Here is a 26,227-nt window from a genome sequence, read left to right as displayed (position 1 = left end):
AATCTTATCTCCAATTAACCACTACAAAAGCCAGAAATGAAGCTGTGGGTCAAGTGGTACAGTGCTATTTTGAGCACAAAAGCTCAAGGACAGCCAGCACTCAGGAATTCAAGTAGCAGGAGTAGCACCAAAAATAAAATAAAGTTTACCAGTAAGTTGGCATTTTGTCCTGTACAGGGTGAAGAGAATGAATCACTTCTCATCACACACCTGATATCCAAAACTGATCCTGAGTGCTGAAGCCTCTGGTGGCTTTTTCTAGATACTACAATTATTAACATTTGAAAAGGTCTTCTCAGCTCTGGTTCATACTGTTTCTTTACATCTATTCTTGTCAGATGCTATGATAGCTTTCTATCAACTGAAAATCCAATAAACAAAAACTTCCAATTTTATTTATACTGAAAATTATATGGAGTAAAGGGCTGGGAGGGTGGTCTAGTGTTAGAGTGCTTGCCTAGCATGCATGAAGCCCTGTCTTCAATTTCTCAGTACCACATACACAGAAAAAGCTGGAAGTGGTGCTGTGGCTTAAGTGGTAGAGTGCTGGCCTTGAGAAAGCTCAAGGACAGTGCCTGGGCCTTGAGTTCAAGCCCCAAGACTGGCAAAATGTGTGTGTACACATGTGTAAAGTGAGCCAAGGTCAGCACTAGTCTTTCCTCCCAGCTGGGTAATCTGTAACTCAACCTTCTTTGACCCAGTTGAGTCCATCAGCTCTCAACTCAACAAGGATTGGGGACTGGGAGTTGTATCGCTTTCCTATACATAAGCTTATCAGAAGACGAAACAAGTCAGGCACTCGAGCTGAGGAGGCCTGGCAGTTACATCCACCTATTTGTGTATTTTTTTGTAGCTTCAATTTTCATTATTTATTCTAGCAAAAAAAAAAAAAAAAGACTGAATACAAAGGTACCTACTGTCTCCTGGTCTTAGGTCTGCTAGTCTTAGGCCAAGACCACCTCCAGAAATGGGGACAAAGGATTTCCTGCTGAGCCACGCTAACAGATGAGGACTACACAAGGAGGACACATTACAGATGTTACAAATATCCTGCTTTCTGTCATTAGTGTGGAATTTAACAAGTTACATGAGACAGTCAACACTCTTTAATAGACCTTGCCAATGGTGCTCCCCAACTGTAGGCTAATCTGAGTGTTCCGAGCACATTTAGGTAGCTCGGCTACGCTAGTTTATTTGATTTTCACTTATGAGTTTATTTCTTCTAATCCCCCAGTTACCTATAGATTTGCCATAAAGAACGAAATCAACAATGCGCTTGGTATTCGCACTGAAAGCTCCCAGCCAAGGGAAGCACTACAGACATAAAGTATTGTATTAACTTAAGGCAATAATTTTTTAGTTGTGTGTGTCTTTAATGAGGCTGGAACTCAGGGCCTTGTGCTCTCACTTGGCTTTTTTGCTTATTGCACTCTATCACTTGAGCCATACCTGATGTTCTAAGGCAACAGTTCTTGAGGTCAAATGAGGTATTATGTAATAAATGATTTTCATGGTCCAAGAAAGTGAACAAATGATCAGTAGTATTTCATTTAATTCTTTCCCAACATCACAGACATAGTTCTGCTTTCACTTTCATCACACTTTCATATGGCTTTAGCAGGGGATACACCTCCTCTTCTAAGAATCTCTGCACCTGCCAAAGAAGAAAGCAAACAAAACAAAAAGGTTTTAGGTACTAGCTTTCTCAGGTATGCTATAGTTTGAGCCCTCAAGCCCCACTGTCTTTCAGTCCAAGTTTGATAGTTTGTGTGTCGGTATGTATGTAACATCACTGGGGCTTGAACTCAGGGCGTGGGCTGTAACTGAGCTCTGCTTTTGGCTCAAGATTAGCATTCTACTATTTGAGCCACAGCTCCACTTTTGGCTTTTTGCTAGGTAATGGAGTCTCAGACTTTCTTGCCTGGGATGGTTTTGAACTATGTTCCTCATACCTCAGGCTCCTGAATAGCTAGGATTACAGATGCGAGTCACTGGCATCAGGCTTTAGTTTGATAGTTTTATTCTGCCATTAAGCATCTACTTTATTCGATAGTCCCTCAGAAACATCCCCCTGAATGTAGGTGCCCTAACTAATGCATCCATGCAGACAAGTTCAGGCTGTATTCTGAGTTGGCCTTACCGTATTGACCCAGTCAGCCACACTGAAATCCTCAGATATTCCCCTCCTCCCAGCAGCCCCCAAGCGATCAGTCTCTTCTCTCCCTGTCTGCATGGACCATGCCACCTTGGCTCCAGGTCCTTCTCACCATCGCGTGGCTATTTGCTGTGACCTCTCTAATGGTTTTCCTACTTCTGAAGTCTTTTCAAATCCAACTTTTGCATAACAAATACAAATATATATGACAAACTCCTGTTGGTCTTTAGTTTCAAATCCTGTTACTTGCTAGGCACTAACTAGTGACTGTGGAAAGAATCTACTTATAGGTGCTCTCTCATTAAGATCTGAGAACTTGCCATTTCTGCTCAGCTTAGCATCCCCAGGCTCATTCCTACCCATCAGGTTGCACACACGGGCTTTTCTCCACACCAAAAGAGATGTCACTTGATTTGTTATCCCACCAAAAGATGTGCTCCTGTCTTGGTGGCTGCTTGGTAATGTGATAGTTCCTTTAGAAATTCTGAGCTCATTGAAGGCAAATACTATTTTTCTTTAAATCCCCAGAAAAGGAATATAGTACTAATGGAACATAAACCAATTCTCTAGCATATATTCTAAGGGACTTCATTGTTGTTTTTCTTTAATGGTGGTGATGGGTAAGTCCTGTCCCCCAGAGCTAAATTCCCAGCCCGATTACAGTTTTCAAATGAATTATTTTATTAGTAACTTTAAAGGCAATGAGATAAAGTTGCATGCCTAGCTATTCAGGAGGCTAAGATCTGAAGATTACGGTTCTAACCAGACAGGAAAGACCATGAGACACTTATTTCCAATTAAACACTAATAAAGCTGAAAACAGAGCTGGTACTTAAGTGGTAGGAGTGCCACCCTTAAGCATAAATGCTCAGAAACAGGGGCTGGAAGTTTATCCTAGGGGTAGAGTGCTTGCCTAGCATGCTCAAAGATCTGGGTTTAATTCCTCAGTACCACATACATAAAAAAGCTGGAACTGGTACTGTGGCTCAAGTGGTAGAGTACTAGCCTTGAGAAAAACCCAAGGATAGTGTTCAGGCCCTGAGTTCAGCCCCTAAGACTGGTAAAAAAAAAGCTAAAAGACAGGGCACAGGTCCCGAGTTCAAGTCTCAGGATCAGCACATATACAAAAAAGAGGGAGGATATGAAAAAAATGGGCACATTGCCTTTCTGATTACCAAGCACTTGGCTGGACATTTCAATCCATGACTCCACAGTAAGGCAGCAAACTGTGAGAAATCCAGACAGAACAAGTACTTATGACCGCTAAAAACAGCCATCTGCATACATTTCAGACAGAAACCTAGTCAATTCTACTCACTAGCCCCATCCCTAAAAAGGAGCAACTTTCCAGACAGCACTCTAGGCTCTGCAAGCCAGCAGTAGGAAGACTTCAGGGGATGACTGTCTTGGAAGCTTCTGCAGGACACTTACCTGCTGAGGTGCACGGCCAGTGAAGGAAGAGGGATCCAGCAAACGCTCCAGCTGAGAGTGAATGGGGCTGAAGTAGGCATCGGCCCGGATCCGCTCCAGAAGGTCATTGTCACCCCCCTCCTGCTTCACCACGGCTGCTGCCTGCTGGGAAAGCACTCTGATTTTCTCATGGCAATCCTAAGGAGAGGGAAGTCAGGTCAGTTCACTACTGGCAGGGCATTCAGCACCTGAGCAGTCCCCAGACTCCACACCAGGCCTCTCTCGGTTGAGGTGGTTACCTCACTCGTACTCTGACTGACTTCAGGGCCAGGTTCCGTATCTCAAAAACTACAGAACCATTTCTTACTGATTACTTGCCCTCACTTTCTATGGAAATTCAGACTTAATTCTTCACTTTGCCTATAAGTGATTAGTGATTTTTTTGTTGGTCAGGGACTGGGCATTAGCCCTCATCTCTTTCGCTCAAGGCTAGCGCTTTTTACCCCTTCTGAGCCCCAAAGCCACTTCTGGTTTTCTGGTGGCTAATTGTAGATAAAGGTCTTTCCCGCCCAAGCTGGCTCTGAATGTGATTCTGAGATCTCAGCCTCCTGAGTAGCTAAAACTATAGGCATGAGGAGCCACCACCACCCATAGATTAGTGATTTTTAATATTCTTTGAATTTAGTACAATCACCCTCTAGAGATGGCAGACCATCCTCACGGCTTTGGACCAAACATGCATCCTTACGGAGGAGAGAACAGGCCTGAGTGTACTCTCCATTTATCCAAGAGCACAAGGCTTACACACCTGCCGGCTACCCCCAGCCTTAACCATGGCCATGATGATGTTCTCGGTGGCCATGAATGGCAGCTCTTGCCGAATGCGCCGCTCAATTACCTAGAAGAAAAAGCAAAGGACCAAGACAGTGGCCTCCATGTTACAAAGTGACACACAGCACAAGCCCAACTATATCAGGCAAAATCAGGGTGTGGATAGAAACTACTATTATTTAGAGACAGAGGGGCAATGAGTCATAGTATTCAGTAATGGAAACCCAGGTTTAGTTGGATTCCCCCCACCCCAGGCATGGGGACTATCCCTGAGCTGCTTTTTTGCTCGAGGCTAGCATTCTACCACTTCAGCTTTTTCTGGTGATTAGTTGGAGAGTCTCGTGACCTTTCCTGCCTGGGCTGGCTTCAAACCGCAACCCTCAGATCTCAACCTCCTAAGTAGCTAGGATTATAGGTATGAGTCACCAGTGCTTGGCAACAAGGGAACTTTTAAAAACTACTTTCTGGAACAACTAATGCTTCAAATTTGTGAAAGCTCATTGTGAGACCTTAGGGTTGACTAAGAGGAAAGTGAATCTATCTGCCTTAAGTACCTAAAACCAGGGAGATGCTGTCACCTACTCAGTCTAGTCACCCAGAGCTGGGTGACAGCTCAAGGCAGCTGAAGTACTTGTCTTGACTGCACATGCCTGTCTGTGAGGTTCTTAGACGTAGCAGCAGGATGAGCTCCTATTCCTTCTCAACCCCAGTCTCTCCCCAGTATAATCATGGCCTCTTACTTTGGGGTACACCACCAATCCTTCTGAAATGTTCTGCAGTGTATTCAATATGGTATCTGCGGTGAGAAAGGCTTCGGCCAAACAGATCCGTCTATAAAACAAACAGGCATTCCATTACCTTTCTAACCAAATAATGTCAGAGGTATGTGGGGTCTGTGGCAGGTAACTGCCATACTGAATTCACGTGTGTATGTATTCTCTGGACAATTTTCTGTAGTCTCAAGACTTCAAGTGTCCCCTCTATCCAGACCAGCTGCCCAAGTAGTACCCAGTCACTAAGTCCTAGGAACAGTCCAGACAATAGGCCATGGACGCTAGTCTGCTTTGCCTTTTTTTTTCTTGTTGGTTCTGGGGCTTGAACTTATCAGGGCCTGGACGATGCCCCTGAGCCTCCTGTGCACAAGGCTAGAGTTCTATCACTTGAGCCACAGCACTTCCAGTTTTTTGAGTGATTAATTGGAGATGAAGAGTCTCAGGAACTTTTCTGCCTGGGCTCACTTGGAATCATGATCATCAGATCTCCGCCTCCTGAGTAGCTAGGATTATAAGTGTGAGCCATGGGTGCCCAGCTATGACTGATTCTTAAAATTGTAGCTAGGATGTTTAGCAGGTCATATCTTCCTGAAAACAATACAGTTGGCCCTCAAAATCCTAGATTTTGGCATCCATGGATTTAACTAACTATAGATTTAATCAACATTTGTTGGAAAAAAATTTCATTGGAACTAAACATAAATTTTTTTTTGGTCAGTATTCCCTAAAGGATATTACTTATTTAGCATTTACATGACACTAGGTACCATAAGTAAACTAGAGGTGATTCAGAACATATTAGAAAATGTACATGTTATATAAAATACTATACACTTTACATGAGAGACTGGAATATATGTAGATGTCAAGATTCACATGGTCCGGGAAGCATGCCCCAGACACTCAGGACCACTGTACTCAACAACTGACTTCAGAACCACTTCACGTGACCTATTTCCACAGAGAAGCCCAGGACTGCACACAGATCCCAGAGAGCTAGCCAGCTTTATATCCTTCCACTTAAATCTCAGGCTTGGGCAGGAAAATCATGAGTTTCAGACCAGTGTGGCTTATATATCAAGATCCTATCTGGGCAAAACTAGAAATCGTATTGCACTGCAAAGCAGGCAAGAGTGTGAATGCAAGCTTGTTCCTTTTATCCACTCCCCGCCCCATAAAACAACAAAAAACCAAACCAAAACAAAACAAAAAAACCTGGCAACTGACCTACGGCCTCCCCAATTCTAGGTAAGCCCTCTCCATTTGAGCCACATCTGCAGCCCCGTGAGCCTGCTTTAAATGTGTGCAGACATGAATGCACTACTAATTACTTCTGACCCTTCTCAAGTCTTGCTAAGGTATCTCCCTGGACATCTGCATGCAGAGTAGAGTGGGGACCATGCAGCCTTGCAGAAACTAGCTTCTTCCTGTGACATATCATGCCATGGCTTCGTCTCCTCGCACTACCCAGCTATTAGTGGGTTGGTAAGCTGTTTTTTCTCCTACCTTTGTGCTTTTACACACACTTGGGATCTGATCTTCAACTGCCTGTGCTACGTAACCAGACACTGCCTTGTATATAAAGCTTGCCTGAATCCTCCATCATTACTTTCTCCTTGGTGCTCCAACAGCTCCTGCACACGGGCTCACAGTACTCAGCAGCCTGTCGTCGGGCTACTCAGAGCTCCTAGGGGGCAGGGCTGGGGACAGAGGTGCTCAGTGTCCTCTTGCTCCCAGGCCACCTCTCTCAGCCCTCCTCCTAGCATGCTGTTTGCGATGTCTCTGCACACTCACCGGTTAGCACTATCATCCAGTGTGCGTTCAAACCACTGCACGGAAGCAGTCTGCAGTGGGTCCAGCACCAGCGTCATCAGGTGACGGGCAAGGCTGCAGCAGCGTTCTGAACGCATGGGGTTCCGCTTGTATGGCATTGCACTTGAGCCTGTTCAAGACAAGATACAAAGGCAGAAAGACTCCTGGGACAGCAAAGGCGCACGCATGCCAATGGGGGAAGCTCTTACACGACCATATGACTTTCCAGCAGGTCAGTGGCATTCCCAGACCTCAACCTAACACTCACCAATCTGCAGTTTTTCAAAGGGTTCCTCCATCTCCTTGAGGTTCGCCAGGAGGCGTATGTCTGTGCAAATCTAGGGGAAGTATGGGAACAGGCATGATCGCACATGCACTGGGTGTAGGAGAGCTCGGGAGGCAGTGAGGCTGACGCAGGAAAGGAGCGCCTCAGGTGTGCTATCCCTGAGCTCCATGCCACCAAGTCCTGCCAAAAGGTACCGGGGCACATCTGAGGCTCCTATCTGCTCCTGAAGAGCAGGGATGACAAATACAAGGACATGAAAATGCTTTGTGAAGCGTTATGTAAAACACCACAGTGACAGGTGTGGTGTGGTGGTACATACTTGCAATCCTAACTACAGCACTTCAGGCAGGAGAATCTTTTTATTTTTTCGTACTAGTCCTGGTCCTTGAACTCAGGATCTAGACTCTGTTCCCTGAGCCTTTAAGTTCAAGACTAGTGTTCCACCACTTAAACTACAGCTCCACTTCTAGCTTTTTGGTCGGTTGTGGGGTTTGAACTCTGTGTCTAGGAGCTGTTCCTGAGCTCTTCCGCTCAAGGCTACCACCCTACCCCTGAAGCCTTGGTGCCACGTCCGGTTTTTTGGTGGTTAATTGGAGATAAGAGTCTCACTGAGGGCCGGGAGTTTGGCCTAGTGGTTAAAGTGTTTGCCTAGCATGCATGAAGACCCGGGTTCAATTCCTTGGTACCACATATAGAAAAAAGCCACAAGTGGTGCTGAGGTTCAAGTGGTAGAGCTCTAGCCTTGAGAAAGTCCAAGGACAGTGCTCAGGCCCTGAGCTCAAGCCCAGGACTGGCAAAAAAAAAAAAAAAAAAAAAAAAAAAAGAGTCTCACTGACTTTTGTGCCTGGGCTGGCTTCGAACTTTGATCCCCAGATCTCAGCCTCTTAAGTAGCTAGGATTACAGGCATGAGTCACCGCACTCGGCCTTTTGGTAGTTTTAAATGAAGATAAGATCTCAGGGACTTTTCTCATCAGGCTGGCTTCAAATTGTGATCCTCAGATCTCAGGCTTCTGAGTAGCTAGGATTACAGGTATGAGCCACAGGTACCCAAATGAAAATCTTGATTTTGAGTCCATCCAAGACCTTATGACAAAACAAAATCACCTGGGCCCCTGACCATCCTGAGCAAGCAAATCGGAAGCTTTTATCTCTAGCAAAACCACAAAAGTGGAGATGTGGCTTATGTGGTACAATGCCAGCTTTGAGCAAAAAAGGCAAGCAAGAGCACAAAGCCTTAAGTTCAAGCCTCAGCATTGGCACAATAAAAAGCAGGCATGGTAGTACATATCTGTACTACTAAGGAAGCAGAGCTCAGGAAGATCATGGCTTCAGGCCAGCCCAGGCAAAAAGTTCATGAGATACCATTGCAATAGAAAGAGCTAAATAAGATGCATGCCTGTTATTTCAGCTATGGCAAGAAACATCAATAGGAGGATCACAGTCCCGGCCTGATTGAGTGCAAATCAAGAGTCTAATTACAAAAGCAACCAAAGCAAAAAGGATTCGAGGTGTAGCTCAAAGTAGAATGACTGCCTAGCAAGCACAAGGCCCGGAGCTCACACCCTAGTACACCCCTCAAAAATCTTCATGTAAAGACAACAGGTAGATCACTTGTAACATAGCCTTTGGTGAGATGTCATTGTGCAGTCCCCCGCAGGTCGTGGCACTTGAACTGTGGGACTGGGAGCTGTCCCTGAGCTCTTCAGCTCAAGGATAGTCCATGTTGAGCCACAGTGCCACTTCCAGTTTTCTGGTGGTTAATTGGAGATAAGAGTCTCATGGGGCTGGGAATTTGGCCACCTAATGGTGGAGTATGTTTGCCTAGCATGCAAAGACCTGGTTTTGATTCCTTGGTACCACATACATAGAAAAAGATGGAAGTGGTGCTGTGGTTCAAGTGGTAGGGCTCCAGCCTTGAGAAAACCCAAGGATAGTGCTCAGGCCCTGAGTTCAAGTCTCAAGACTGGCAAAAAAAAAAAAAGTCTCATGGACTGTCCTGACTAATCTGGCTTTGAACCACGATCCTCAGATTTCAGCCTCCTGAGTAGCTAGGATTACCACTGAGAGCCACTGGTGCCTGGCCACTGTGTAGTTACAGAATAATATTAAGAGAATGCAAAAAGTCTTTTCCTTTAAGACACCTTAATTTTAAGGGCTTTCTTTGCAAGTCACAAACTACTATAATTGAGTCTAAGACTGACTTAGTCTGAGTGCCCAGAGCTCCCATTCCGCACAGTGCAAGCTGCCCTGCTTCCTTACCTTGTGCACGGATGCCCCCAGGCTAGCCAGCACAGATAGCACTTCAATGTCCACCTTTCGTGTATAGGTCTGCCCTGAGATGATGAAAGCCCTGGAAGAAAAGATTTGTGTTAACACACATCAAACCATGGCAGTCAGGCATTAGCAAAACAGCCTAAGTGTTGGCTTAGACGTACTGGTCAGCCAATCACACAGCACCCGGAGGACCTGCCTGCTGACTTGTGCATGGTATGAACTGTTTTCCTGCTCCTTTTCACTAATCCTCAGGAAACTTTCCTGAGGAAGAAACACGGTCTAGAGTTCTAGTGTCCTACCTAGAGCTCAATGACAGACCTGGGAGGAAAAAGCCATGATAAAATCTAGTGGTCAGATTTAAACAAGAGAACACCGGGGCCGGGGCCGGGGGTGGAAATCAAAATCGTAATATGGTATGGGATAACCTGAAGAAATAGAACCAGGTACCAGTGGCTTGTACCTATCATCCTTGCTAGTCAGGAGGCTGAGAACTGGAGATGGAGGCTGAAGATGGCCTCTGTGAGACTATCTCCATTTAACCACAAAAAGCTGGAAGTGGAGATGCTCTGGGATAGCACCCAGGCCCTGAGTTCAAGGCCCAAGACTGGCACACACAAAAAACAAACAAAATAACAACCTAAAGCCTAAGTCAAAGCAAAGATCAAAAGATGTATACTCACAGACCCATCACCAATTTGAGGCCAACTTTTTCCAAAGTGCTTACCTCTTAAATCCTGCCTTTTCTGTCACCATCTTGTCCAGCTGTTCTACCTTGGAGACAGAAGAGACACACTGGGACAGAAATCCACTTAACAGAGCATCCCAACTGGCAATCCTGCCCAGACCTTGGCCCACCCTTCTCCTTGCAGCTCATCTGGGAACAATCTCTCCGACACTGCTGGAAGGAGCCTCATCTTTTGGGCTGCAATGCTGGGGTGATGTCCCAGGTCAGTCTGGGAATACCTTCTGGTGATCTCCGTCGAAGAGCTGCAGGAAGCTGGCCTGCGTGCCGGTAGTGCCCTTCACCCCGCGGAAGCGCAGCTCATTGCGGACCCTTTGCACGTTCTGGAGATCCATGCAGAGATCCTGAATCCAAAGACAGCAGCGTTTCCCAACTGTGGTCAGCTGAGCAGGCCTGAAACAGCCCAAAAAGAACACATAGAAATCTCAAACCGAGGCATAACGTCATAGATGCCTTTTTTGTTTTTGTTGTTCAGCCATGGGGCTTGAACTCTGGGCCTAGGAGTTGTTCCTGAGCTCTTCAGCTCAAGGTTACCACCCTACCTCTTGAATCACAGCCCCACTTCCCATTTCCTAGGGATTAACTGAAGATAAGAGTCTCACAGACTTTTGTGCCTGGGCTGGCTTTGAACCTGGATCCTCAGAACTCAGCCTCCTGGGTAGCTAGGATTACAGGTATGAGCCACCAAGCCCGGCTCATAAAGGCCTTCTAATTGCCACTGTTATCCATTGGTAAAGTGACAATTTAAGAGTTATTGAAAATAGTAAACACAAAACAAGAGCTAAAAATATGAAGAAATCCTTATTAAGGAAAATCAACATACTTTAAATCTAATGGCCAATGGCCCTGCTAGCAGGCAACAGACATACCTTAATCTTGATAAGAGACACCTCAACCACAAACTACATGTAATGCATACCGCAAATACATCTTACGGCAGTTTTTGTTGAGGAATGTTATTTATTTTTTCCCAATCCTAGGGATTGAACTCAGGGCACTGTCCTTGGGCTTTCTCAAGGCTAGTGCTCTACCACTTAAGCCATAGCACCACTTCCAGCCTTTTCTGTGTATGTGGTACCAAGGAATCAAACCCAGGGCTTTGTGTATGCTAGGCAAGCAATCTACCACTAGGCCATGCTCTCAGTCCCAGGAATGTGATTTCTAACTCATGGCAAGCCATAGATGAATACAGAAACTATGCTAACTGAGAGAAACAAGCCATACAAGGCTAGGGAAGAGGCAAATCCAGAGACAGGAGCCAGGGAAGGAGAATGAGAGTGACTGCTGTGGGGTGTAGGGTGTTTTTCTCTCAAGGATGATGGAAACTGTAGTGGTAATGGTCATACCACTCTGTAAAGATACTAAATGTTTTAAAAGGGTGAATTTTATAGTAGGTGAGATGTATCTCAGTAAGGCTTTGTATCTGCAGAGAATAACACAGTGAAGTAAAGCATCAACATCATTTCTTGTTGCTAATGTCTGCTGACTGTGGTGGCTGAGGCCTCTTAAAAATCATCCACCAAGAGCTGGCGCGATGGTCATGCCTGTAATTCCAGCTACTCCAGAAGCTGAGATGAGGATCAAGGTTCAAAGTCATTCCAGGCACAAAAAGACCTGAGACTCTTTATCTCCAATTAACCTCTAGAAAATAGGAAGTGGGGCTTGGCTCAAGGGTTGGGTGGTAGCGTTGAGCTGAAGAGCTCAGGGACAGCGCCCAGGCCCAGTTCAAGCTACATGACACACACAAAAAATTAAAAAATAAAAAAAAAATTATCCACCAGATGAGTGCGGGATGTGTCTGCCTCCCCCAGACATGGGAGAAGAAGGAAAGATGTAGAATAGAGGGAGGCTGAAGGACACAAAGGCCTACAGAGAAAGCAACATCTGCCATAGTCAGGCCAGACACCAGGACTACTGCATACAACCAGTCTCTTCAGGCTTTTGCTACTAAGGGTAAAGGCCTTAATTTTCAGAAAGCTTAAATTCAACAGGAAAGTCATAAGTTGACAGACTTGTGTGAAGTATCTCATTAAAATAAAGCAGTACACAATATTCCTAAGACATCTATAAGTGAGCATTACAACAATATAATCAGCTTTTAAAAAGTTTTTATTCAGTAATCATAAAAATACTTGTACATTAAAAAAAACACAAAACTTGCTGGGTGCTGGTGGTTCGTGCCTATAATCCTAGCTACTTGGGAGACTGAGGTTCGAGGATAGTAATTAAAAGCCAGCTCTGGCCACTGTGGCTCAAGTGGTAGAGCACTATCCTTGAGCAGAAGAGCTCAGGAATAGCACCCATGACCTGAGTTAAAGCCCCATGACCAACTACACAAAAGGACCGTAAGCCAGCATGGTGGATGATGCCTATAAATGAAGGTACACAGAAGGCTAAGATCCAGAGGATAGTGATTGAAAGCTGGCCTCAGTTGGGGGGGGGGGGGGGGCAGGGGGAAGTCTGTGAAACTCCATTTGCAAAACAACTAGCAAAAAGCAGAGCTGGAGGTATGACAAGTTAGTAGAGTGCCAGTCCTAAGCAAGCCAGCTCAGCCATGTGTAAGGCCTCAATTTCTTTCTTTTTTTTTTTTTTTCTTGCCAGTCCTGGGCTTGAGCTCAGGGCCTGAGCACTGTCCTTGGACTTTCTCAAGGCTAGAGCTCTACCACTTGAGCCTCAACACCACTTCCAGCTTTTTTCTATGTACGTGGTACCGAGGAATCGAACCTGGGTCTTCATGCATGCTAGGCAAGCACTTTAACCACTAGGCCAAACTCCCAGCCCCTAAGGCCTCAATTTCAAACCCCAGTACTAACAAAACAACAACTGAAAATGAGAACGAACAAATGCTCGAGACATTTTTATACATTTTTCCTAAGTCGACTGCTAAACTCATTAGAATAGGTTTTGATGTTAGGATCTCATAGCAGTCCATGCCAGTCTAGAACTTGAGGGCTAAAGCTCTTTAGCCTGAGCAGCTAGGACTACAGGTGTGTACTGGAGCGCTTGGCTTCAGTATAACTTGGGGGAAGTTGCTAGGAAGTTGCCCCCAGCGTGCTAAGACATAGCCCTCAGCAAAGCATCTAAGGTGATTATCAAGTTCGTATCTCATCAACACCCCGTTAACTGTTTATGTTTTAGCTTCTGAGCCTCAAGCTTACTATGGAAACAGGAGATTTGAAAGCTGCAATCACATCATAAGCAACCACTTACTGGTAGTGGGTGAACCCTAAGGTAGGTAGATCTGCGCGCTCCTTGGCAAAGTCAGCGAGCCGAGAGATCACTCTGGCAAGCTACAAGAAACACCATGAGGTGGAAAAAGGTGAATTCATATTGAGTCCATTACATAATTATAAAAGATAAATAATAAAGGTTATGTTTTACAAAGAATTCACTAGTATATTACTCTAAGAAAAAAACTATTGTTCCCACGAATTACATAGTCATTCAGTTGAATAAATGATAACCTATATAGATTGATGTTGCTGATTTAGTTATGACTAGAGTCCCATCTCCTATCTACAGAGACTGTAAAGCTGGTAGCAAACTTCGACCAATCTCTTACCTTGGGCAAAAGTAGGTCAAATGCATTTCTAAGAATAATCAGGTCCTGAAAAGGAAAACACAATGGTCTTGAACAGCTCTGTCAAACAGTATTATTACTACTACTATTATTATTATTATTATTTTCCAGTCCTGAGCACTGCCCTTGGGCTTTCTCAAGGCTAGAGCTCTACCACTTGAGCCACAGCATCACTTCTGGCTTTTTTCTATGTATGTGGTACCGAGGAATCAAACCTGGGTCTTTGTGCATGCTAGGCAAGTACTCTACCATTAGGCCAGACTCCTGGCCCTGTCAAACAGTATTATTACACAATACTTTCTGTGCATCACAATTAGACACCACAGCAAACAGCCTATTTCATTCCTAATAACCTACTGTGTGTGTCAGAAATGCTAATAGAGGATATCTCCTAAAGATGAAAAAAAGCACAAAGCTTCCTGAGCAGTAAACTTGTGTTTTTACAAAGTACAAAGTATGTTGTGGTATCTAAAGTGACTGAAAATGTTAAGCCAGGCACCAGTACCTCACACCTGTAATCTTAACTATGCAGGAGGCTGCTATCTGAGGAACATGGTTTGAAGCCAGCCCAGGCAGCAAAGTCCCATGAGCACTTACCTGCAATTAAAAACTCAAAAACTGGAAGTAAGTTGTGGCTCAAAGTGGTAGAATGCTAGTCCTGAGTGAAAAAGCTCAGGGACAGTGCCCACGACCTGAGTTCAAGCCCTAAAAAAGAGAAAGAAAAAAAAAAAAAAGTACAATGCCACAAGGCTTCCATTGTCCCAGAAGGGAGCGGCCGAGTCTTTGAGAAACTTCCATTAGTTTCTGCTTCCTTTTTTTCTCATCTATATTGGTTAACAAGAGAAGGCATGACCCAAAACGACAAGGTTTTAAAAAGTTAAAACCATTTTTTTAAATCCTGTCCCTCACCCCAGTGTCTATGAGACATTTATCTCCAATTAGTCACCAAAAAGCTAGAAGTAGAGCTATGGCTCAAGTGGTAGAATGGTAACCTGAAGCAAAAAAGCTCAGGGACAGAGCCGGCGTAGTGGTTCACATCTGTAATCCTACTCAGGAGGCTGAGATCTGAGGATCAAGGTTCAAAGACAGCCCAAGCACAAAAGCACCTGAGACTCTTATCTCCAATTAACCTCTAGAAAACGGAAAGTGAGGCTTGGCTCAAGGATAGGGTGGTAGCCTTGGGGTGAAGCGCTCAGGGACAGCGCCCAGGCTGAGTTCAAGTTCCATGACCTACAAAAATAAAAAAAGTCAGGGACAGCACCCAAGCCTTGAGGACTGGCACCAAAACCGAATACAATAAAAATGAAAACATGTATCTTATGATAGTTGTGAAAAATAGTGAAAACAGTAAGCATATGTTCAGAGCACAGGAAGGAATAAATACACAGTTTCATAGTAGTGCCTGCCACTTGGTAAACTGCAAGGAAAATGCTTGCTGTTATAAATTCATATTCCCACTCAGAAGCCATAACCAAGTTATGAAGGCCATTGGGAAGAGAAATATTTTGGGAAATTTAAATAAATAAATTTATAAATACATGATAAAGAGATAGACTCTTAATATAAACAAAACAGGCTCCTACTGTATTGTCTCCAACATAACAGGAGGTAGCACCAAGATGAATAATGCTCGAGGCTTTTGGACAACAATGGCCAAAGGTGTGTACATGGGCCATCACATCATGTCGCAACTGCTTCTCTTCTTCTGCTGCCATCTTGAAGTCGATGTTGTCCAGGTTTGACCTCATCTCCTGGATTTGTTCGTCTGTGATAGGCAAACCCAATGTCTGCAGAGTAAGTAAAATAAAACCAAAAGCCTATGTTGCAATTGTTTGACATGACAGGAAAAAAAAAATTAAGTTAGCATGACTATCCAACTAGCCAACTCTTTCTTCATGAATCAGTGTAAATTATATTCTTTTTTTTGTGGGGGGAGTCATGGGGCTTGAACGTGGCCTGAGAACTATCCCTGAGCTTTTCAACTCAAGGCTACCACCCTGCCCTTGAGCTAAGCCTCACTTCCTATTTTCTAGAAGTTAGAGATCAGAGTCTCAGGTCCTTTTGTGCCCAGGCTAGCTTTGAACCTCGATCCTCAGATCTCAGCCTCCCGAGTAGCTCAGATTACAGGCGTGAGCCACTGCAATCGGCTTAGGTAAATTATATTCTAAGTGACATCTAGTTATATCTATATTGACCATAACTGTTCCCATATCTGTAACTCTTCTTGTCTCACTGCTTCCCATACTCTAATCCCTGAGCTCAAGTGTCATCTATTCAGGGACCTCCTGACATCACTGAGAAACACTTCTCCATGTCACTTTACTCCCTGGGCGTGGGTTTTATTTAGAGCATTCATCACTGCCTGACATTTCTACCTATTGACCTATCTGTCCCCCTCGCTGGAAAGAACTCTCTGTGTGAGGAGACCTTTATTGCGCTTATTATTTAATCCTTAGTGCTTGGCCCAGGATGCCCCAAAGGGTGACAGTCTGGCATTTGACCTGGATGAATGCACTCAGAGGAACTGAAATTAAGGATTCTGTAAAGGCAGGCGTTTGGGCACAGGTCCGTCATCACACACACACACACACACACACGTGCGGGCAGTGGCCCCGGGCGCCCGGCCCGGCCCGGCCCCTCAGCCCCGGTACCTGCTCGGCCTCGGCCAGCCACAGCCACAGCTGCCGCCACGTCCGGAACTTGTACCTGTCGCTGAACACGAAGCACATCTCCGGGCTAGCATAGCGGGAGGAGAGCGGGGAGCGGTAGCCGTCAGGCCCCCCGACGTCGCCACCAGCCGCCATCGCGGGCTCGCACACCCTCCAGAGGCGACCAGGGTGGTGAGAGCGGAAGCGGAAGGGCAGGGAGGGGCGGAAGGGCAGGGGCGGGCGGAAGGGCGGGACTTCCGGGGGTGCCGCGCGCCCTCTGGAATGGCCGCGCTCTGCAGGCCGAGGCAGGGCCTGGGAGCTCCGAGCCACCGCGGGACCTTGTCTAGAAGAGAAATCCCACCAAACCAAATGCAGATTCAGCAGTGCAGCCAGGCCTGGTGCACTGGGGAGTCAGTTAGAAGCCCCGACCCTTCTCTTGTGCCCTCCACTTTCACATCCGGGCATCGGGGCCCTCGTCTGTGCATGTCTGCTTGGCCTCTGCGCCCTCCTCTCCTGCAGTCCTCAACTGGTGAATGTGGTAACAATCTACCCGCCAGGCAGCCACTTACCAGGGGCTAGCCTGACAGGCCTGACCAAGCCGAGGCCTCTCCATGGCCTCTGCCTCACTTCTTCCTCTGGTTACACATAAGCTTCGGGCCGGGAGTTTGGCTTAGTGGTCCAGTGCCTGCCTAGCATGCATGAAGACCCCGGGTTCGATTCCTCGGTTCCACATACATAGCAAAAAGCCAGAAGTGGTGTTGAAGCTCAGGTGGTGGAGCTGTAGCCTTGAGAAAGTCCAAGGACAGTGCTCAGGCCAGGACTGGCAAAAAACAAAACAAAAACATAAGCCTCAAGGCCTCACCCTGAAGATACTCTCCTTTTCCACTGCTGTGTCCCATTATATAAATCTCCTTCCTCTGCCCTTCAGCATCTTTTTGACATACTGGGATTGGCACTTCTGCCCCCAAACTCTGGTAATATGCCCTCTATAGTGCTATATGGCTAATTATATGGACCACTCCCACTTTGTTTCTATATTGCCTGCATAGCAACTGTAATAGTTCTAGAGAGAAACATCAAGAAAGGGTGGCATTTACTGATTATCTAGTGAGCCCCTTGATCCAAACTACAGTAGAAACAGGTTGCATCCACAGTTTCCACACCTGAGTGCCTTGCTCAGCCTCCTAGCCAGGAAGCAGTCACTGCAAAGGCAACCAGTTCCTTGGACGTCTAGCCCTGTTTAACCTTTTTCTCCTGAAAACAGATTTCTGCCTTCACTCCTCTCTGCCTTTTCATTTAAGAAGGGATTTTACTCCTTCACTTGTTTCATCTATAACCTTTAATCTCCCCATTACTACTTCCTTCTGATTTTTTTTGGGGGGGGAGTTATGGGGTTTGAACTTGGCCTTGGTGTTGTCCCTGAGCTCTTCAGCTCAAAGCTATCACCCTATCCTTGAGCCAGCCCCACTTCCCGTTTTCTAGAGGTTAATTGGAAATAAGAGTCTCAGGTCCTTTTGTGCTTTGAACTTAGATCCTCCTATTTCAGCTTCCTGAGTAGCTAGGATTATGGGCAAGAGCCATTGTGCCTGGTGACATCTTGATGTTTTGCAACCAATAGCTTTTTTCTTTTTCCTGTACTCATCCAGTGCTTAAATCTTTAGCATGTGAATAACCTCCCTCCTTCCTGATGACAGCTAACCTCTCCTCCCTTCCTGACTGCTGCTGCTTTTCCCTTTTCTTCCTCTTGCTTTTGGACGAGTGGGATTCCCTGATATTATTATTTTGCCAGACCTGGGCTTAAGCTCAGAGGCTGAGCACTGTCCTTGGACTTTCTGAAGGCTAGAGCTCTACCACTTGAGCCTCAGCACCATTTCTGACTTTTTTCTATGTATGTGGTACCAAGGAGTTGAACCTGGGTCTTCGTGCATGGTAGGCAAGCATTCTACCACTAGGCCAAACTCCTGGCCCAGTTCCCTGGTATTTAATCCACCCCTGGAGCACAGCACAGGTGGCAAGGCTTACCTTCTGCATCTGAGGGTCCCCTGAAGCTGTACTGAAGGTCACCTGGACACTTCCACCTAGCTGTTTCTGTTAAAGCAACACCTAAGATGGGAATTTTACTTTTTTTTTTTTTTTTTTGCCAGTCCTGGGCTTGAGCTCAGGGCCTGAGCACTGTCCTTGGACTTTCTCAAGGCTAGAGCTCTACCACTTGAGCCTCAGCACCACTTCCAGCTTTTTTCTAGGTATGTGGTACCGAGGAATCGAACCCGGGTCTTCGTGCATGCTAGGCAAGCACTTTAACCACTAGGCCAAACTCCCGGCGGAATTTTACTTTTTTTTTCCAATTTGCTCTTGTGGCTCAATGTTGCTCCTCTCCGGGGCAGCAACACAGGAACGGGGAGGGACACACAGGGCCAGCCTGTAGTCCCCTGGGAGCCAAGCGAGATGGTAAGTGTCGAAGACCCAGCCCTCCCCCAATCACCGGGGAAGAAAAAACCACGCTGAGTCAGAAGCAGTGTTAACCATGAAAGCGCATCAGATCTCTCTGCTGATCTCTGCTGATCTCTGATGCTCTCTGATGCTCTCCTCCTTTATTGCGTCAGACAATTAGTTATATACTGTTAGGGTAGGAGAAGGTGGGCACTGGGAAGCTAGCCAATAGGAAGAGGGCCTCTGTGCTACCACTAAGGGTCTGGGTGGGGCTTTCAGGTAGTGGGCAGGACAGGTGCAGGAAAGCGCTCGAGACTTGAGCTGCTGCGAGACCCGCGAAACTGCGGGGGGTTCAATCGAGTCACGTACACAGGGAGATGCCTTAAGAGAGGTATGCAAAGGACCGAATGCCTAGACAAAGCCCTTTAATTGTAGCTGAGCCAGAATCAGGCTTCAGAGATGGAGGCTAGGCCCCAACAGCTCAATTCATTGAGCAAACATGTTTTTTTTCTATTTTTTTTTTTTTAATTTCTTAGGTAGTGACTGGGATGATCAATTCCACAACATCCCCACTGAATTGCTAGGCCTTGTAGCAGGTACTAGAATGGACTGGGTTGGAGTAGACAGGTCAAGGGTGAGAGCAAGAAGAGGTGACTGTGAGGAAGTAGATGGAACTGAAGTGCTTGTTGAAAATATAGACAACATTTGGTATTTTATTCTAGGCAGTGGGAAGCGCCCCTTGGACTTTAGAGAATAACCCCATGACAACCATCATCCTATTTTTATTATTTTTTTTTTTGCCAGCCCCAGGGCTTGAACTCAGTGCCTGAGCACTGTCCTTGGGCTTTCTCAAGGCCAGAGCTCTACCATCTGAGCCACAGCACCACTTCCAACATATACATATACATATACATATACATATACATATACATATACATATACATGGAATTTGTATCCTAGGTGTTACAGGCCCATGTTATGGTTGCTTTGCAGGCACAAGTCTATAGAGTGGTGGAGAAGAGAAGGAGGTGAGTAGGATGCAACTGCAGCACTTCTGCCAGGCAGAAGAGGATGATAGAGATCTGAGCTCTGCAGTCACTATGCAGTGTGAAGCTGCAAGGCCTGCTAGAGGAGGCCACATGGAGGTGTGAATTTGGACTGGAGGAGCTGAGATAGAAAGATGGGGGTGGGGAGGAAGTGGTTTGATCAAGAGGGTGGAGGGATTTGTCCTAGAAGAAGGGATGGGGCCTGTAATCCCAGCTACTTAGAAAGGTGAGAGCTGAGGATCAGTGTGTGCAGCCAGACCAAGCAGACAAATCTAAGAGACTCATCTCCAACGAACAAGCAAAATGCTGGAACTAGAAGTGTGACTCAACTGGTAAAGCACCAGCCTTGAGCACAAAAGCTAAGAGCACAAGGCCTTAACTCCAAGCCTGAGTACTGGCACAAAAATAGAAAGGAAAAAAAAAAAAGAAAGAGTGCTGGTGGCTCACACCTGTAAATCCCAGTTTGTGACATTGAGGATCATGGTTTAAAGCCAGCCTGGGCAGGTAAGTCTCTGAAACTCTTTTTTTTGGGGGGGGGGGAGGAAGGGAAGGTCGGTTGTGGGACTTGAATTCTGGGCATGGGCAATGTCCTTGAGCTCTTCAGCTCAAGGCTAGCCTTCTGCCACTTGAGCCACACCACCACTTCCAGTTTTCTGGTGGTTAATTGGAGTCTCACGGACTTCTCTGCCTGGGTGGGCTTTGAACTGTGATCCTCAGATCTCAGCCTCCCGAGTAGCTAGGATTACATGCGTGAGCCACCAGTGCCTGGCTCTCTTAGGCTCTTATTTCCAATTAATAACCCCAACGCCAGAAGTGGAGTTGTGGTCAAATGGTAGATGGCCTTGAGCAAAATTACTCAGGGCCAGCACCTAGGCCCTGGGTTCAAACCCTAGGACTGGCACAAAAAGAGGAGAGAGGAGGAAACGAGTGATTGGACAGTTTGATAGTCAAATAGAGGCCAGGACAGGTGCTTTGTTGAACTTAAAAACACCAGTTTGGGTGTACTCATTCAAGGGGTCCTGAGGAGAAAATAAAATCTTGGAGAGTGACCAGGGGTGTTGTAAAATGTAGAGCTAAACCTGACAGACGAGGGAGGGGGAAGAAAAGGCCAGCAAAGTGGATGGCACCTTCTAGGCTTTCACTATACTATGCAGAAAGCAAAAAAGGGCTGATTCGAGTGTAGATAAAAACCAAGGGCTCATAGCTTACCCAAGGAAATGACAGCCACCGTGCTGGCTATCTTTTCTTTTTGTTTTGGGGGGTGGGGAGGAATGTCAAGTAAGTGAGGGAGACACAATGATTTGAAATCAGACCTTTGGTTTTTGTTAGTCCTGGAGCTTGAACTTATGCCTAGGTGCTGTCCCTGAGCTTTTTCTCAAGGCTAATGTTCCATCATTTGAGCCATAGCTAAATTTCTGGTTTTCTGGCATATTGGAGATAAGAGGCTCATGGACTTTCCTGTGGCTGGCTTTGAACGGCACTCCTCAGATCTCAGTCTCCTGAGGAGCTAAGATTACAGTGTGAGCTGCCAGGGCCCTGCTGTTTTTTTCTTGATCCTGCTGGCAATGGGCTATAACAGATTTAGGGAGTCCTCATTTGCCCTGTACTGAACATCCCTTCTCCCCCAGCTTTGGGATGATGGTAGGAAGTGAAGATTTTATCATATAGGTGCCAAGGAAGAGAGGGCAAGGGGCATGTGGGTACTGACAAACTAGCTTAGAATATGCTTGCCTAGTATTGATGAATTTATTCTGATGAAATGTGTTTGCTGCTATTTCAAATAGCATCCTGAGAATTAAATTAGATATAGAGCATATCTCATACATTGTCATTCCAGCAGCTATCAGTTAAGACTGGGTAGAGATGGAAAAATCTAGCTCAGTTAGGCTGGAAAGTGTCCCAGTACCCACAGGCAGGAGGAGAGGCAAGCAGTGTGACATTTTCTGAACAAAAGCTAGCTGGCTTTTCCTGTCTTCTCTCTTCTACCCTAGTATTCTCACACAAGTGCAAAGTAAGATTCAACAAGATTGCAGGCAAGGGCAGAAGAATATAAATTTCTTTGGAGAATCTGAGTCTGTCCCTGCAGCAGCAGGTCATGCTTGGCACTGAGGCAGGCAGCTAGCACTTAGCAACACAACTATGGACAAGCAGAATAAATCAAAGCAGACAGACAAAGCTGAACCCTAAATACAAAAGCAGAACTTCTAACACTTCTCCATGTGTACCAGGTAGAATGAGAGAGAGAGAGAGAGAGACAGACAGACAGACAGACAGACAGACAGACAGAGACAGAGAGATGGGAAAAAGAGAAGCAATTAGCAAGTGAGCAAATTAAATTGGTAGGAAAAACAAAAACAAAACAAAACAAAAAACCAGGAAACCACAATAGTAAATGCTTAGCAGCCAAACACATTTATTAGTCTTTTTTCTTTTTTTTTTCCAGGAACCCAAAAATATTTTGTAGTTATAATGTAAGCAACTGAGTTGCACATAATACAATCATATCTTTCCAAAATAAAATAAAAATAAAAAACTAAACAAAAACAAAAATAAGCTGTTTAAAAGCCCAAAAAAACCCTTCAGAAAACTCTTATATATGCATTACATCATCTCTCAGTTTTAATGAAATGACGACGACTTAATTCCTTATTACTCAACCTGTCACAATCCAATAAAACACCACCCTTCAGTTTTTTTTGTTTGTTTTTGATATATAGATTTTTTTTTGAAATCCAGCATGAGAAATACAGTACCTGCTATGGCAAAAAATACACAGAAAATGCAACTTTTCAGCTTATTTGTACATTAGTAGAGTTTAACATTTTATTGTTTTTTTTAAGTGAACCAGTGATTTTAAGTACCACTATACTAAAAAAAGTAAAATAAGATATAGAAAAGGGGGGCCCAGCCTGCCGTGCAAGTGCACCTCTAAAGTGCCTAGTTTCTGTGTCCATGTAAAACCAATGATATGAGGAGCCATTTTCAACATATGGGAGTTTGATTAAACCTCTATGTCAAAAAAAAAAAAAAAGAATGCCACATCCTCCCTCTTCCCTCCACGTGTCCTCAGACCCCACCACCCCTCTACTCTGTCTGCTGCCCATCAGAAGAGAGAAAAGAAAGCCACCAAAATAATATTGTAAAAGCTATTTCAAGTATAAGAAAACCAAACACTTATAGGTAACTTGCAGAGAGCATGGTTCTGTGCAGCTATGTAATCTTTCTGACGGGTTTCTGCTGAGTGTTTCAGATGAGAGAGGGGTTTGCTCTACCTGCTGTTTGTGTGCAAAATTGAAGAGCTGCCTCTATAAAAATCCAGCCTCCTTAGACCCTTCTCTGCACCTTCTGTTGAAGAGGAGCAGGGAGGGGCCTGGAGGGAGGAGAGGAGGATGGAAGAGCTGTGTCACTATGGTTACAGGGTCGCCTCTCCTCCTCTGCCCCCCAGGTACCTCACTGAAGGGACTCAACTGTTCACTGTGCTCCTGATTTGGTAGGATGTATTTATTTCACTATGTAAACATAGCCCCCTAGGATTATGGAACCCAAAGCAGCATTGGTATCTCCATCGAAAGGGAGAAAGAGAAAATAGTCCAGAAACCTCTCCTCAGGTTGCTTTTGTCTGTCTGTTTTTGGTTGCGCAAAACAGGGGTGAGGCGGGGTGGGCACAGAATGAGAAGTTGTAAGCGAATAGTGGAGAGTGAGGAGCCGGTGCCCTTGAGCTGTTGTATCTGCTTTTTTTTTTTTTTCCTTTTTCCCTCCCAGAAGGTTTTATTTTATATTTTTTTCCTATTTTTTAAAACCTGTTAAAAATGTTCCTGCACCTTAAGTCATGCTGAGATTAAGGCCAAGGGTGCAGAAGCTTGTGCACGTGTCTGAGCACACTCGTGTTGCGTGCACCATGTTGATGTCTTGTGTGAGACCACTGCATACACTTTGGTCACTGGTGTGTGCAAAGGGGGGAGAGGGGCGCGACTGAGGAAAGGGGCGCAGAGATCGGCAAAGCCCTTTGGGAGCATCATAGAGGGACACAGAACCACCAGGGACAGGGGGAGGAGATGGGACAGAGGGCCTCCAGACAAACAAGTGCCCAGGTCTGAGGGGGTGGGGGGGACATGCATGACTTACAATCAAGCTTCTTCCTCCAAAGGAAGTCGTCACACTACACAAGATTGGGGAGCACACATGGAAAAGGGCTTCTTGACGGAGAGGGACACCACGGGGACATTTGTGAGGAGGTTAGTCAACAAGCTGTGTTCTGGCCCAAAGCTAGGCGGGCAGTAGCTGAGAGCAGCATGTATTTCATGGATCTCCTTCCAGAAAGAAGCGTTAGGAGGAAGGAGGATCAGTGCAGACACATTTGGGGCTTTTTGCACATTTCCTTAGATGAGTTGCCTGCTAGGTAAGAAATCAGTACATTGCCTGAGCATGGAAAGGTGACAAAGCCACAGTGCAAACTGAAATGCCAGGGACTACATCCCACTGTGGACTACAGAACAATCGTGTGTGTGTGTGTGTGTGTGTGTGTGTGTGTGTGTGTGTGTGTGTGTGTGTGTGTGTGTGTGTGTGTGTGTGTGTGCGCGCGCGCGCGCGCAAAGATTGACAGCCCACAGTCTTGCATTCAAACTTCCGGAGTCTCTGGAGGGGACCTATGGATGGTCAGAGGAGGGCAATTCAGACACCCACCATCAGGGACTGGGTATAGGACTAGAAGGATCTACTCAGGGCAGCACTTAGCTACTGGTCTGCTGTCACTGTGAGGACAGTCCCATCACAGACGTAAACCCACCGCTTACCTGCTCTATCCTTTCTCCTAAAACATGAAAAAATTCCTATTGGAAACTTCTGATGGCTTAAAATACAAAACATCATATTTTAGGGTTACTTTCACAGCAAAGAAAATGTTTTCCAAGTTATCCTGCTATTTACACATCCCTATTTTGTACAGGTTAGGGTCTACATTGCCTGGAAAATGTACCTCGAGGTATTGATTTGTGTTAGACAGTTGAAACATCAGGATTTTTTTTTTTTATCTTTTTGTTTGTTTAAAGGCAATCTAACAGATTGGAACCCTGATAAGATCATGCCTGTACTTGGTCAGGCAAGAAAACTGGGATCAAGTCTGTTGCTCATTACAGTACTGTGAACATCAACAAAAATTGCTGCATGGAAAACACTGAATACAGGCCAAACCTCTCACTTACCATATCGTGTTGCAAATAATACCTAAACCAGAGCAATGCCCATGCCACAGTTTGTCACAGTCACGATCAACAAAGGAATTGTTAGAATGAAGAGGATGTCTGCCAGCCTTCCTGTGTCTCACACCTCTCTACTCACCAGCTATGTCCACCGGGAAAATGCAAAAGGAGGGGGGAGGACCCGGGACACATGGGGAAGAGAATGATTTTTCACCAGCCAAGCAACAGCTGGCGGCAGTCCTTCCTCTTCCTCTGAGTGCTGGAGTTTCCTCCTAACTAAGAGTACATCCACCAATAAACAACTTCAAAGGGAAAAGAAGAGAACTTTAAAAGGAGAGGAGGAGTTTTCAAACGGACACGTAAAGATGAACTTGGAGGGCAGCATGAGGGAGGCCTGGTTTCCTGAGTTCACAAGGGTTCTGGATTCAGGAAGGATGAGTACTTTTGTCCAGAGACCACTGGAGCCTTTTGGGGCCCACTATAGCTCTGGGTTAACACTGCACGGCTACATCAAGAATCCTGAACCACACTGGTGGAAAGGAACTGCAGGCCCCTGGAATTGGCCTGGCCTTCAGACGTGCCATCGAGTGAGCGAGCAGCCGGGGCTGGAGGCCTGCGAGCACTTCTGCTCACTCCTGCTGGCCTCAGCCCACCCCTTCTCAATTCCCCTGGAGATCTGGGGATTCCATGGACACAGAAACTGGAGAACAAGGGTGCAAAGTCACTTCTTTCTCCTCTGCCCCTCCCCCGCCCCCACAGAATGCATAGTTACAATTCACCACACAAAATAAAGCAATGATGACCACAAATGGATCTTAAAAAAAAAAAAGGAAGAAAACAAATCAAACCTCTTCTTAAATTCAGTATCAAAATTCACATTTGCATAATAATACATTTCAAGGCCATTAGAGAGGAATGAGAGTGAAGCACTGGAGGCAGCCACCCCTCCTCCCTTTGTCTTCCTGAATGAAGCTGAAGAGGATTTGCTTTCCCCCTGGAGATCTGAGGAATGGTGGCATGGCCCTTTAGCACTCGCTGGAT

General features: G+C 45.7%; 1 protein-coding gene across 1 annotated transcript; it reads right to left on the bottom strand.

Moving 5' to 3' along the window:
• Positions 1-1,532: 1,532 nt before the first annotated feature.
• Adsl (adenylosuccinate lyase) lies at positions 1,533-16,703 on the bottom strand. Its single transcript, XM_090328777.1, has 13 exons — positions 16,516-16,703; positions 15,448-15,651; positions 13,847-13,891; positions 13,495-13,574; positions 10,506-10,677; positions 10,267-10,313; positions 9,528-9,618; positions 7,250-7,319; positions 6,964-7,111; positions 5,137-5,227; positions 4,374-4,463; positions 3,587-3,763; positions 1,533-1,654 (listed from the first exon to the last, which is right to left on the bottom strand). The coding sequence occupies exons 1-13, from the start codon at positions 16,666-16,668 to the stop codon at positions 1,568-1,570; spliced, it is 1,455 nt and encodes a 484-aa protein (XP_090184903.1). The 5' UTR covers positions 16,669-16,703; the 3' UTR covers positions 1,533-1,567.
• Positions 16,704-26,227: the final 9,524 nt, after the last annotated feature.

This window comes from Megascapheus bottae, chromosome 2, assembly GCF_031878675.1.
Source record: "Megascapheus bottae isolate mThoBot1 chromosome 2, mThoBot2.hap1, whole genome shotgun sequence".
Classification (NCBI taxonomy): Eukaryota; Metazoa; Chordata; class Mammalia; order Rodentia; family Geomyidae; genus Megascapheus; species Megascapheus bottae.
Note: the sequence above shows the minus strand (reverse complement) of the source record. Positions and strands in the feature narration are given on the sequence as shown.

Bases quoted from the DNA above. Each gene is read 5' to 3' on its own strand.
- Adsl (XM_090328777.1), bottom strand. From the start codon at position 16,668: ATGGCGGCTGGTGGCGACGTCGGGGGGCCTGACGGCTACCGCTCCCCG. The intron at 15,652-16,515 runs GTACCGGGGCTG...CTTACTCTGCAG, and splicing joins GGCTGGCCGAGGCCGAGCAG to ACATTGGGTTTGCCTATCAC. The intron at 10,314-10,505 runs GTATTCCCAGAC...TCTGTCTCCAAG, and splicing joins TCGACGGAGATCACCAGAAG to GTAGAACAGCTGGACAAGAT.